The 14481-nt window shown below is 42.0% G+C and overlaps 1 protein-coding gene across 3 annotated transcripts in view; it reads right to left on the bottom strand.

Moving 5' to 3' along the window:
* Nucleotides 1-14481, bottom strand: part of RAB11FIP4 (RAB11 family interacting protein 4) — a 158479-nt gene that overhangs the window by 14175 nt on the left and 129823 nt on the right. For all 3 annotated transcript variants that reach the window (XM_051992370.1, XM_051992372.1, XM_051992373.1), the window contains one exon: nt 621-844. In XM_051992370.1, coding sequence (XP_051848330.1) covers nt 621-844 — 224 coding nt within the window. The remainder of the gene's footprint in view (nt 1-620; nt 845-14481) is intronic.

Below are 14481 nucleotides of genomic sequence, written 5' to 3'. Positions count from 1 at the left end.
GAAGCCAGGAAGACCAGGATTGAGTTCGGACTCCAACATGGCTGGAGATTCCCCGACTTGCCTGGGGTCATACAAGCCAAAAACAAGACTGAGAGCCGCCAGCAGGTGATAAGCAGGAGAGCCGGATTTCACAAAACCAGAGCTTACACTCCAGTGGGGGCAGCTCCATTTTTCAGCTCACCAGGCCTTCCAAATCATCTAAAACTGGATGCAAAATAGGGTCAGGAGGGCCCAGCCGTATGACCCTAGGCAAGTCACCTAAGGTATCTGCCTCAGTTTCCCTAACTGTAAAATGGATATATTAATAGCCTTATGTCATAGAGTGGCTGAAAAGGAACAAAATGGATATAATAACAGAACTTATCTCACAGAATGGCTGAAAAGGAACAAATGAGATATGAAGTACTTGGCCAGGGTATTTATCCAGAGATAAAGGCTTATTCCCTTCCCCTCCTTCCTTCAAAGGGCATTTACTGCCCCGCCCAATTTCCCAGCACCAGCTGTTTACCCATCACCTCACAGCATGAAAAAGAAGGAGGGAACATCACCACCTGGAACCTGACTAGGAGAGGCTGTCACGGGTCTTGGAGAGATTCTTCTGGCCCTGATGTGGGACTTACTTGTCACCTGGAAGAAAGAGGCCTCCAAGAACCCCATCCTTCTCCTCTCCCGGACTCATGTCTGATACTTCCAGACTGGGGGCACTGTCAATGGCGCTGTCCATGTCCGATTCATGAAGGACTTCAGGCTGGGCCAGTGTCATGGCCTCGTCCTCAGGAAAGAGGTAGGATACTCCGAGGGCGTTTTCGCTATCCACGTAGGCAGGGTCCTGGATTTCACTGCCCTGAGACAGGGAGAGAAACACAGCCTGGGTGAGATCTGAAAGGCTGGCCTCAGTGATCCCATGCATAAAATGGGACAGCAGCACCAGACCTGCTTTTTACAGGAAGATCAGGAGGGACAGCAAGAAAAAAAAATGGGCTTCTAGTCAGTCATCACAATATAATACAAAGAGTGCTGGATTTGGAATTAGCAGCAGGAAAAATTGGGCGCCTCAGTCACTCTCTAACACCCGGCTAGCTGCTTAAAACAGTCTGAATTTCTTCAGCTGTTTAACTGAACTTTTAATTACAGCAGAATAATCCATCAAAAAGCATTTATTAAGCACTTGTTATGTGACCTACATTGTGCAAAGCATTTGATATACAAAGAAAAATAAAACTTTGTTCCTGCCCTCAAGGAACATACAGTTGAAGAGGGGGAGCCAACAGGCTAGCAACTATGTATATATAGTGTGTAAATGGGAAGCAATCTCAGAAGGAAGCAGATGGGATTTGAGCTGTATGGAACCACGCAAACCAGGAGGTGGGAGTGGAGAAGGAGAGCACGTATAGGGTAAGAGTCTGTGCAAACGACCAGGTTGTGAAACCATTCCTATGTGAGGAAAAGCCACAACAGCTGAACAAAGGGTTTTATGTTTGACCTTTCACGGAGGAAGAAATCACTGGAGTTTGCTGAACAAAGGTGATGTTATCAGGGAGAAGGGATCTACTGGAGTACTCTGAGTGAGGGTGATGGTACCAGGGAGGAGGGATCCACTGGTTTATTGATTAAGGCTGATAGGGATCCACTGGAGTATCCTGAGTAAGGGTGATAGTACTAGGGAGGAGGGATCCACTAGAACACCCTGATAGTAAGGGTGATAGTACCAGGGAGGAGGGATCCACTGGAGTACTCTGATAGTAAGGGTGTACCAGGGAGGAGGGATCCACTGGAGTACCCTGATAGTAAGGGTGATAGTACCAGGGAGGAGGGATCCACTGGAGTACCCTGAATAAAGGTGACAATATCAGGTACTGGTGTACCCTGAGAGTAAGAGTAGTGGTACCAGGGAGAAGGAATCCACTGGTTTACTGAGTAAGGGTAATAGTACCAGGGAGAAGGGATCAACTGGAGTACACTGAATAAGGGTGGTGATACCAGGGAAGAAGGATCCACTGGAGTACATTGAGTAAGGGTGACGGTAACAGGGAGGAGGGATCCACTAGAGATTACTGAGGAAGAGTGGTAGTTTCAGGGTCAGATAAGGAAGATCTCTTTGGTACTGAGTGAAGCATGGACCAAGTGGGGAAAGACTTGAAGCAGAGAACCCAATCTAAATCTTATCAAAGTAGTCCAAGAGGGAGATGATGAGGGCCTGCAAACAGCAGGGATGGGTGCCAAACAAAAGAGTGGAGAGAAAGATTTTCTACTATGGGAATAATATTAGGAAATGAGAATACCATTTAAAATACAAATAGCAATAAAGCCTTTTGTGGTTTTTTAAGAAAAAAGGAATCTTTTTTTTTTTTTCTGCTTCCCTATGTAAGCATAAAAACCCTTATGGTTAGGGATTTGAAACCTAATACAAATTTGAAACACTAACATCTAGCCATCCTTGCTAGGGACAAGTCATCAAGGATGGATCAATTCCATCTAAAGATACTGAGAGAAAAGTGCAGCTGTCCACCATGATGTCTGTTAAAAAAAAAAAAAAAAACTCTGGAGAACATGGAGGCGGCCCAGGCTTTGAGCCAAGCCTTCGGCTCTCCCCATTCTCAACAGGAAAGGAAACTAGTTTTTAAATAATAGGTTCAGGAGTTTGACTTTACTTTGTGGCAAAATTCTAGAATGTATGATTAAAAGGGATAGCTTGCAAGCACTCTAAGAAACAGCAGCTATTATAAGTCAACATGCGCACATCAAAAACAAGTCCTACCAGACTAACCTCTTTTTCTCCTTTGACAAGAGTTTACCACTACATTACTACAACAAAGGAATGCAGTAGAGCTACATGGATTTCAGTAAGGTATCTGCTTAAGTTTCTTACAATTTCCTGGTAGATAAGACATAAAGGTTAAAAGATAGATAACACAGTAAGTGGGATTCAGAACTTAAATATCCAAACTCAAAGAGTAGTAATTTAATGGACTGATATCAAATTGGTGGAAGATCTCTAGTGAAATGCCTCCAAAACTCTTCCATGACCTAGCTCTATTCCATACTTTTAAGACTTCTATCATTAGATTGCAAGTTAATTCTATTCTTTCATTAGAGCTTTATAGGATATGGTTTTAAGGGCCCTAACTATGCTGGTCCCTTTTCTTTGGCCACATTCTAAATTGTCAACGTCCTTCAAAATGTAGTATCCAGAACTTAACAAATTGCTCTATAGTACCCATAGCATAAAGTCTAAGCAGGCCTTTGTAGCTTACCCTGGCTAAAAAAAAAAAAAAAAAAAAAAAAAAAAAAAAAGAAAAAAGCATAGGATGTGGAGCCACAGGACCTGGTTTCAAATCCGGTTTCTGCCACTTACTACTCTGCCTGTAAAGGTTTAAAGATATTCCAGCTCCCTGAAGTTAGGGTCTTTCACTTTTGCCTTTCTGTCTCTAACACTTAACAGAGAGCCTGGCATGAAATATAAATGAAAAAGGATCTATTTAGCATTTACTGTGTAGCAAGCATTGCAATAAGTGCTAAGGACACAAACAGAAAGGCAAGACAGTCCTGGCTCTCTAGAAACCCATTTGCTAATATGGGAAGACAATATACATAAGCAAGTTTCATCTACTACTAAATGCCTTGCATGAAGGAGGGATGGGATAATTATTGAATTAACAGATAGCCTAGAGCTGGGAAGTTTAGCTAACATACTGAGTGATGGAATCGGGATCCAAAAAGATCTAACAGGTTCAAATGATAGGCCAAATGCAATAAGGTTCTATTTATCCCAATTAAATTTCAAGCCCTGAATTTGGACTGGAGGGAAAAAGAATCCTTACACAAATACAGAAAGAAATAGACATGGGCAAATCACATGAGAAGGACCTGGGGAGGGTGGATTAGTGGACAAGGGACAGGGCAGTATCATGGCAGGCTTATGCAATCTTAGGCCAAATTAACATAAGATCTCTAGTTTCCAAGATGGAGACAAACATACATTAACAAACAGCATTTACATAAAGCTTTTGGATGTGCAAAGTATTTTATAAATACTGTTTCATTTGATCCTCACAATAATAGGTGCTATCATTATTATTTCCATTTTACAGATGGAAAAACTGAGGTAAGCAGAAGTCTCAAATAACTTGTCCAGTGTTATCCAGCTAGCAAGTGTCTGAGGCACAAGAAGATTCTTGATTCCAGGCCCAGCACTCTATCCACTTCACTACTAATTGCCTCAATGACACTTTATAGTCTCAACACAGAGCTATAAAGGACCTCAGAGATGATCCATTATTTATTTATTTAATTTTTGTTTAAACATGTATTTAAATTTATTTATTTGTTTGTTTAAATAGGTAAATGGAGGTCCAGAGAGGTGAAGTGAATTGAACCTATAGATGGTAAGTGGCAAAGCAAGAACTTGAAACTAGGTCCAAATCTCATGTCTTGCACATCAAGGCGGGCTGCAGAGACCCACTGTACTGGACCTTTAGTCAATACTCAAATGGAATATTACGTTAAAATTTGGATGCTTCCTTTTAGCAAGGACATTGACAAGAGTAATGGGTGTCAAAAGGTAGGTGACCAGAAGGGAGTAGGGGATAGGTGAGAATCTTAAAACCATGTCCCATGAGGATTTACTGAAGGAATTGGCTGTTTTACTTGGAGAAGATTAAAAGGTCTGGAGTAGAAAGAAAGGATGGTGGATAACTACATGTCTGATAGACTGCCAGAAACTGGGTTCAGGCCCCACTTCTGACATACTAGCTACACAACACTATCTTACCACCAAAAACAGAAGTGCTATTTACAAACAAAATCATACCGTGCAAAGCCAGGCCCTCTCAACCATAAGACAATGTAAATTAAATTACTGATGTGCAAATCAGATGTGATTTGTATATTATTATGAATACGTAAATTATATATGTGATATTGTGTATAACATTACTTTATAAGATTCACTATGTAGAGTAACAATGGGTTACAGCATAAAATTTATTATAAAATTATATATATATCTCCCTATGATGACTGCTACGAAAAAACAATGGGGAAGATTATTAGGAAGAACTAAGAAACAAAGTGATGAAGCAAATCAAAGAGCTGAGTTCAAGTCCTAACTCTCTCTCTTTTTTTTTTTTACAACCTTTGTGATATGGGGTCAAATCACTTGCTCTCTCTGGGCCTCTTATTTTTTCATCTATAAAATGATACCGTGACCACTAAAGTTTCTAAATCTGTGGTTTTAGATTTTTTTTTTTTTGAGAGCAGGGATTGGTTTTTTGTTTGTTTGTTTTCTAGGAGATACAGATGATAGAGCACTGGGTTTGGAGTCAAGAGACCTGAATTCAAATTCAGCCTTCAACACTTAGTGGCTATGTGATACTAGGCAAGTCACTTAACCTGTTTGCCTCAGTTTCCTCAACTGTAAGAGAGAGATAATAGTACCTAAGTATCACAGGACACTTTTGAGGATCAAATGAGGCTGCAGAGCACTGAATACAGTATCTGGAACATAGATGCTCAACAAATGCTTACTGATGGATCTAAAGGATTTTAATCCTGCCTCAGACTTCCTACTTATATGACTCCAGGCAAGTCATTCACTCTCTGGACCTCAGTTCACTCATCTCTCAGACAAGAGGTTTAAACTGGATACTTTCATTCTAAATCAATTATTTGGAAGCCCTTTCACCCTTGACTTTGAGGACAGCAGGATTTGCCAACAGCCTCAAGAAGAAAAAGACATTCAGATGGCTTCAGATCTGGAATAGGGTGCGCAGAGAAAATGTTTATAATGGCTGAGTTGGCTGGGAAAGTCCCTGGGGGTGTTTTTTCAATGGCACCCCCCCTCCCAGTAATGGACTCATCATCCCCTCTCCCCTTCCCTACCACTTTGCTATAGGGATTGGTGATAACATCATCACCATTATTTAGAAGGTATTTTAGGTTCCAGGAGACAGAATGTGATGTATATTTTGGGACATGGCCCAGGCAGGAATTTATTTAGTTCTCCTGGGTATTTCTGTTCCAATGATTTTTATTTAAAAATGGTAGAGAAGAGAATGCTGTTAACTGAAAGAAATAAAATTAAACTAAAATAAAAAGCAATTTCAAGTCCCGAGGAGAGAAGGCTTCCCCATCCCCATTCCACATCTGGAAGTTAGATTCAGCGTTTGGGGGAATCCAGCAGCTTTCGAAAGAATGTGAGACATCCCCCCATACGGGGAGTGGAATGCAGAAATATGGCGGGGATGCTGCCTGCCATGGCTAATGTGAGACACGCTGACTGGCTCAGGCCAGGCAGTTCCTATTTCAGAGCTTGGTGGCTGGCTCCCTTCCGAGTGGAAGAAATACACCTGGAGTTCCCGCAACCAGCGGGAGCAAGCACAAACCCCCACGTCCCTCAAAAGGCAAAGATTTCCCTAGCTTCTGGATCTTCCTTCTCCCAAGTGTCTTTTGGGAGGATTATGTTTTCAATACTCATTTTATGAGATGACAAATAGCATCCTTCTTAGTTTAGCTCTAATCTACCTAGACATTTCTAAAATCTGGATGGGGGTGGGGAGGAACGAAAAAGATGGGGAAGAATAGGGAGGGGGAAGGAGGGAGAGAGAGAGAAGAGAAAGAAAAAAGAAAAGAGAGAAAGAGAAAGAGAGAAGAGAAAGAGACAGAGGAAAGGAAGAAGAGGAGGAGAAGGGGAGAATGGAAAGGGGGATGAGAGAAGAAAAGAGAAGGAAGAAGAGGAGGAGGGAGAGAAGGATGAGGAAGAGGAGGAGGGAGAGGATGAAGGAGGAGGAGGAGGAAGAACAAGAGGGAGGGTTGGGAGGGAGGGAGAAAAGAAAAGAGAAAAAGGAGAAGAGAGAGAAGAGAGAAAGAGAGGGAAAGAGTGAGAGAGAGAGACATAGAGAAGAAGAAGAAGACTAGGAGATGGGGGAAGAGGTAAAGGAAGAGGAGGAAGAGGAAGAAGAGGGGAGGAGAAAAGAAAGACGAAAAAGGAGAGAGAGAAAAGAGAGAGAAAGAGAGAGAAGGAGGAGGTGGGGGAAGAGAAGAGGGAAGGAGGAGGAGGAGGAAGAAGGATGAGAAGAGGAGGAAGGATAACAATGGAGAAAGAGGAATACAGAAAGGAGAGAGGGAGAAAGAGAGGGAAGAAAAGGGGGGAAGAGAGAACAGAAACAGAGCACTTAAGGGTTTGAGTGAATATCATCATCATCATCAAAACTTTTATAGTTTTTTAAGCTTTGCAAATCCCTTCAAATATTTGATGCTCACAAGGACCTGATGCTACAGATAAGTTTACTAAGGTCCAGAGGTTAAGTGATTTGCTTAGGACACACAATTAATAGGTGCCTGAGGCCTCCAAGACTGGCTCTCTATCCACCGAGTCACCCAGATGCCATGATTAATTATCAGGCACTTAATAAATGTTTCTCAACCACGACATGGAATCCAAAGCATCTCAGGGGTGGAAGTGCTCTCTGAAGCTCTCTAGGCCAACTGATCCCTGAAACAGAAATCCCCCTCGGACCATTCAATGAAGAGAACTTATTCCAGAAGCTTTCTGCGCGCTATCAAGGAGGGGAAAAACCTAGTCCTGGCCTCGTAGTCAGTCCATCATTCCTCCAGACAGCTAATTGTGAAGAAATTTCCCCCATACCAAGCCTAAATCCTCCTCCCGGGTGAGTGCATTATTTCCTCCTCAGAAACAGTTTCGAGTTCCCAAACAACCACCATACAAATAAACCGTTGGAATGCAGCCCATCGGAAGCAAGGGACACCTGTATGCGAAGAGGTTGGGGTTACGGCAGATGCCTCCTTCCCAAGGGGAAGAATTAATCCCCCACAAAATGTCCAGCCTGATTTCCACAGAGCCCCTTCAGCCTTCCTTCTCCAGAGGCAGGAACAAAGCCTCGTTAAGCTTTACTAATACAGCTAGCCTCATACAGAGCTTTATATTAGCAGTTCCCTTTGGTCTTCAGCATAACTTTGGGGAGAGATGCTATTATCATCCCCATTTTACAGACAGAGGTTAAGTGATTGATACAGGATCACACAGCTAGGAGATGTCTCAAGCAGAGTCTGAATTTAAGACTTCTGGATTCCAAATCTAATACACTACTAGGCAACCCTTCCAAGATATTTCCTGGGCTATCAGACCAGTTAATTCTATAGAATAACAAGTCTCTAGAGCTGCTGGGATGCTTTACTGGGTAGACCTTATGATACTAAGGGAAAGGATGCTGGATCCATATCTGCAGGAAAAGGCAAGTTAGCACAAGATCTTCAGCCCTAAGTGGGGGAACTTCCATACCTACTCCATTTCTGGAGTCAGTCTGGCTGATCTTGAGATAACAGAACTGGAATGAGAGTCAGGGGGATGTTACGTGAGGGGGGGGGTCAAGTCGGAACCAGCCACAGGCCGGCTCCTCTTAAATCTCAAGGGGACAACAGTGACCCAGCACCAATTCTGGCTGAATTCAGACAGCTGGAAGGACCACCACACTAACACAAGCGGAAGACACAGCTCTCCAAGGCTCTGGGTACTTGACCTGTCCTCTTTCCTCAGACAGAGGAGGAATGAGAGGACAAAAACCGAGTATAATGCTTTAACTGGGTTCTTGAGACTGCAGCCACCCACCCACACACCTCTACCGAGCAAAACTTCCTCAAAATGACCAATAAATGTTTCCACTTCCAAAGGGCCCTGCCTATGACAGCACCCCCTGAGATTCGCCAAGGAACAAGGGCATAGTCCTGGGCACTGGGGATACAACGACAAGGTGAAATAATTGAGCCCTCAGGGAGCTTACACCCCTATCAAGGGAAGCAACCCATATTCCATCGGGAAGATGGGACAAGAACCTAAATTTGAGATTTCAGTGATATTAGGATACTCCTGATGCAAGAGGAATTCCCCCTCTCAGGAGAATTGTCCCCATGCAGAATGACACAGAAGAGAAGGGGTAGAAAAGCAGATTCCCCTCCTTCCAGATGCCAACATTTGCCCATCCCACACCCAGCTCTGTGTGGCAGGCAATGCCGGGCACTGGTTTTTTGTCCCAGAACAGAGTTCTTTTTTCCCCCATTCTCACCCTCCTCTCTGGATGCTATTTGATGACCCATTCTTTAGAAGGTATACAACCTCCCTGAGGGAAAACATCTCCCATCTCCATTCCCAACCCCCTCGGTGATGCTCCATTCTCTCCAAAAGAACACAGAAGAAAAAATGGATCGAACCTGCCTCAACAATGTTGGGTAAAAATAGCGTCGGCCGGCGCACCCTTCCCAATTAATTCCCCGACATGCGGCGGGATGAGTGCCTGGGATTCACACACATACCCTCAGGAGGCTGAAGGTAGGGGGAGAGGGGAAAGACGAGCACTCATCTGGCCCAGAGAACGTGTTTCTTTTAGCTCCAGCCCAATGTTTAGACAAGTGATGAAAACCGTTATCAAAATACCACATCAGGGCGTTCAGCTATGGGAAAGAAAATGGAGATGTCAAAACCTGTTCCTTTTTTGAGGGAGTCAAAGTTTCATTTAAGCAGATAATGTGCATAAAACAGATAAGATGTGTAGGTCATGGGGGAGTGGGGGAAATGAGAATTATAGTTAAAACAGGAGACACGGTTCCCCAAGTCTTTGGTGAGTTAAGTAGAGTTCAGTGGGGGATACAGATCTGTCTCTTTCATACTCTGGACACTCCTTTGGGATTGGGTCATCTCTCCACCAAGACCGGGGCAGCCCCACCAACGGCAGGCAGCTTCCTATGTGGGAGCATGAACCCCAAAGGCATCCATTCACCTAATAGCCAACTTCCAAAGAGAGAGATGTCACTTTCTTTCTATACAAAGCTAGACTATCAGTGATGGAATCCCTCAGCTACACTGGAGGGAGGAAGGAATACAAATTGAATTAAAAAGGAAGGAATACAAATTCCAATAGGCTGCTTACTATTCCTTTGGGAAAGCAAGGTAGCCTTGAGGCTGGTGTTCCACCTGGAAGAAGGCTGTTGATTCATTTTAATTATGTCCAACTCTTCATGACCCCATTTGGAGTTTTCTGAAAAGTACTTCAGGAATATGTACAGAAGAATTACACATGTTTAACATATATTGGATTATTTGCCACCTAGAGGAGGAAGTGGGGAGAAGGGGAAAAATTTTGGAAAACAAGGTTTTTCAAGGGTGAATGTTGAAAATTATTTAAGCATATGTTTTTGATAACAAAAAGCTTTAATAAAAATAATTACTGTTCTTAGCTCAAAATAAATAAATGAAGATACTCTAGGGCTTTGCCATGTCCTTCTCCAGCTCACTTTACAGATGAGGAAACTTAGGCAAATAGGGTTAAATAGGAATCACACAGCTAGGAAGTATCTGAGAGTGGATCTGAACTATCTCCTCAATCCTAGGTGCTCAGATAATTTCAGAAAGGTCTGGAGAGACTTTTACAAACTGATGCTAAGTGAAATGAGCAGAACTAGGAGATCATACACAGCAGTAACAAGATTAAACGATGATCAATTCTGATAGACATGGGTCTCTTCTAACAATGAGATGATTCAGGCCAGTTCCAATGATCTTTTGATGAAGAGAGCCATCTGCACTCAGAGAGAGAACTGTGGGAATTGAGTGTGGCTCACAACATATATTTTCATTCTTTTTGTTCTTGTATGCTTGCATTTTGTTTTTTTTTCCTTTTTGATTTGATTTTTCTTGTGGAGATGATAATTGTGGAAATACATATAGAAGAATTACACATGTTAATTATTGGATTACTTGCCATCTAGGGGAGGGGAAAAGGGGGGGATTTGGAATACAAGGTTTTTCAAGGATGAATATTAAAAATTATTCATGCATATGTTTTAAAAATAAAAAACTTCAATTTAAAAAAAATCCTAATTGCCTTGCAATGAAGCTGACCTGTTCAAATCCTACTTCGTATTAGTGCTATCCCTGGGTAATTCACTTTTCTGGCTTTGGTTTCCTGTAAAATAGGGCTGGGAGAATCAAGTGAGCTAATGTAGAAAGTACTCTGCAAGCTGTTATTATTATTATTATTATTACTCTCTGTGGGCAAGTCACTAAGCTGGTTGGGTCTGGATCTCCCCTTCTGTAAGATGTGGGAGCAGGACTATCAGGCCTCTGAGTGTCTCCCCGCCTCATATCTAAGATTCCAAGACAATGGGCTCTTGGGCCAGCTTCCAGAGCCCCGTATTAACATGCGTGCAACAAGCCCAGGTTAGTGAGAAAAGCCAGAGTAATGAATGAGGGCCCCATCAGGCAGATGTCTATCAGGGAAGGGGAAGCTTAATAACACAGGCTGGAATTTCTACAAAGGATGCTGGAATGCAGCTCTTTCCATTTGAATACAGGTGTTGCCCACACACCTAGGGCCAGGAAGCCCTGGTTCCAAGTGAAGCTTTGGCTGTGAATTTAAGAAGACTCTTCCCTTCATCTGGGAGCTCATCCTCTCTGGGGCAAACCTAGCATTTTTGTTTATGTCCGTTTTGCAAACATTTTAATAAGTATAAAATCAGAAACCACATAGCTATTCCCTAATCTGAATGGCTTCAATGACTGAAATTAGCTGCCAATTAAAGGGAGATTGATAACAAAACCAAAAAAGAAAAAGGAAAAAAAAAAAGACCCCTTTCTCTGAGATCACAGAATCAGTTCAAGTTGGAAGGAGTCTTGGAGCACCATGTCCATTCTGTACCTGAACAGAAATCCTCTCTCCCTAAAGAGAAGCTTCAGTGGGAAAGAGGGAAAAAGCTAAATTGAGGATTTTCTTCAGCTCCTGAATGGATACACACAGAGAGAAATAGAGACAGAGGGATAATGAAAGGGGAAGACAATGTATCAATAAACACTTCAAAATACACAGACAGCAGAATGAGTGGCTTTTGACTACAGAATACTACTTAGCCTTGGAGTCGGGATTCTGGATTGGGATTCTGAATTCTGTGAGCCTCTGAGCACCTCCCAGTCCTCCTGCCTCAGAGGTCCCTTCCAGTTTCAAAGCCATATTATGACCCTGAGGGTAACTTAATTTCCAGAGCTCCCCAATCTGGTTCCAGTCACCAGGTGTGCTAAAAGCAGCTGGTTGTTAGGAAGCTTGGTTCAGTACTGACCAAATGTCATATTCCTCTCAATCCCAAAGGAGAAAAATTCTGAATTTCACACCTATAAAAAAGGAGTTTGGGGCAAGGGGAGCTGCCTTTGAGAGAAGTGGAGGAGAAAAGGAGAGGAAAACAAGCCATTATTAAATAAGCACCTACTGTGTACCTAACTTTGTGAGAAGTACTTTTATTTTATTATCTTCTTTGATCCTCACACCACCCTGGCAGGTAGATGTTATTAGGATTTCTACTTTACAGATCAAGAAACTGAGGCAAACAGTAGAAAAGGTCAGGAAGAAACCAATATGGACTAATGAGAAGAAAGAGGTAAAAATCACTGGCTGGGACCATCAAGAATATACCAAGGAAGCCAAATAAAAGTAAAAAGGATCATTGAGTAATGATGAGGACAGAGTGAGTTAATGGACAACCCAATTATAATGGCTTTGTGTTTTTTCTCTGTGATGCTTGATTGAGACTCGGGTACAGAAAAGGACAGAAGCTGAGGGTCTCTTGGGACTCAGGATTGGTCCAATTTGGGGAAGCTCAAAGTGGGGAGGCATTCTGAGATCACAGGGAAGAGGAGGTCTCAAAGAGCTGGAGGGAAGTGCTAAAGAAAGGGGCTCATTAAGGATGGCTAAACAAGTTATGATCTATGGCTGCAATGGAAAATCATTGCTACATCCCAGGAAATAGTGATGGTGAAAACCAATCAAGTGTAGGAAAAGATCTGTGAACAGGAAAATAACACACACAATTCCTTCAACAATGTAAAGGACAAAAATGAATGAATGGGATGGGACAGGCTGTCTTACAGTGACCAAACCTAGCTAGTTCTCAGTGAAGAGATGGAAAATAGACTATGTACCTCCTTGCTTTCTTTGCAAAGGTAGGGGACCACGGATGGAGTTAATTGGCTTCAAGTAACAATGGAGGCTGGGGCCATTTGGAAATGATTTAAGGTGATATAAAAACCGGAAGCTATTAGAGCAAATTTTAAAAAGTGACTAAGCTTGGAGTTTAAGCTGACTGGGTAGGGGAGCAAGTGATGCCATTGGGATGAAGAAAATATACAATTAACAAGAAACTGGGTGGGACCAAGAGCAGGAGAGGTGGAAATTCAGGATATTCAATGAAAGGGGTCGCTCACGTTTGGAAATTTCAGAGGTGGAGCAGTTCCCAGCCATTGGAGGTTTAAGGCAGATTTATGCCCCAAGAAAACATGCAAGTCAATCAAGTCAACAAGCATCTATTAAACACGACAGTTAATCAGTCAACAACTATTAAGCACCTACTGTGTGCCAAACCCAGTATTAGGCATTGAGGACATTTAGACCCTCAAGAAACTTATATCCTTAATGGGGCAGAAAGAAGGGAAAAGACATTACTTATTAAGTACAAAGTAAGTAGAAAGGGATCCACAAAAGGAAGGTACTAGCAGCTTAGGGGCTAAAAGAGGGCTTTTGAAATAAAACAGGACTGGAGGAATGAGGAAGTTGAGAAACTGAGGTCAAGACTTACCAGTGGTCTGAACAACAAAAGATCTGAAATCCCTCAGTGTGCTTGTGTACACATGTAATACTTATAAACATATACACCTATGTGTATTATATATATATATATAATACACATAGGTATATAATACAGACTATGTGACACTCAACAAATCATTTTCTCTCTTTCAGTCTCAGTTACCTTATCTGCAAAATGGGAAAAATAGCACCTACCTTCCTAGGGGTGCACTCCCATACACACACACACACACACACACACACACACACACACACACCCTTCTCCTTACTTTGTATCTAGCATATATAAATACAAAATATTTTGTATTTATGAATATGTAACCACAAACTAACAACTGTGGCAGCTAGGTGGCAGGTGTAGTTCTAAATTAGAAGTACAAAAGATCAAAATCCAAACTCTGCCACAAATACTTACTAGCTGTATGACCCTGAAATAGTCACTTCATTTCTGTGTTTCTCAATTTCCTCATCTGTAAAAAGTAGATAATATTAACTCCTCCTTCGCAAGGAATTAAAAAAGAATCTCTATAAAGAAAGTATTTTATAAACCTTAAAGTGTTATACAAATATGATGAGGAGGATTATGATTATTATTCCAAGACCAAAAAGAAAGATGTTAGAAGAAAGATCCAGCCAGATGGGAAAAGAGAACATCTCCATCAATTTGCAAAAAAAAAAAAAAAAAAAAACATGCTTAGGATCAATAGGTAAGAAGGGGCAGAACCAGAATTTGAACTCTGAGCTCCTACTTCTAATCTAAAGCTGTTGTGTTTGTCATACTGACCCAGACAGCATGATTTAGGGGGAGAAGAAATATATTTGGAATCATTTACCCCGA

The sequence above is a fragment of the Antechinus flavipes genome, chromosome 4 (genome assembly GCF_016432865.1).
Source record: "Antechinus flavipes isolate AdamAnt ecotype Samford, QLD, Australia chromosome 4, AdamAnt_v2, whole genome shotgun sequence".
NCBI lineage: Eukaryota > Metazoa > Chordata > Mammalia > Dasyuromorphia > Dasyuridae > Antechinus > Antechinus flavipes.
The sequence above is the reverse complement of the archived record's forward strand: the minus strand, read 5'-3'. Positions and strand labels throughout refer to the sequence as shown.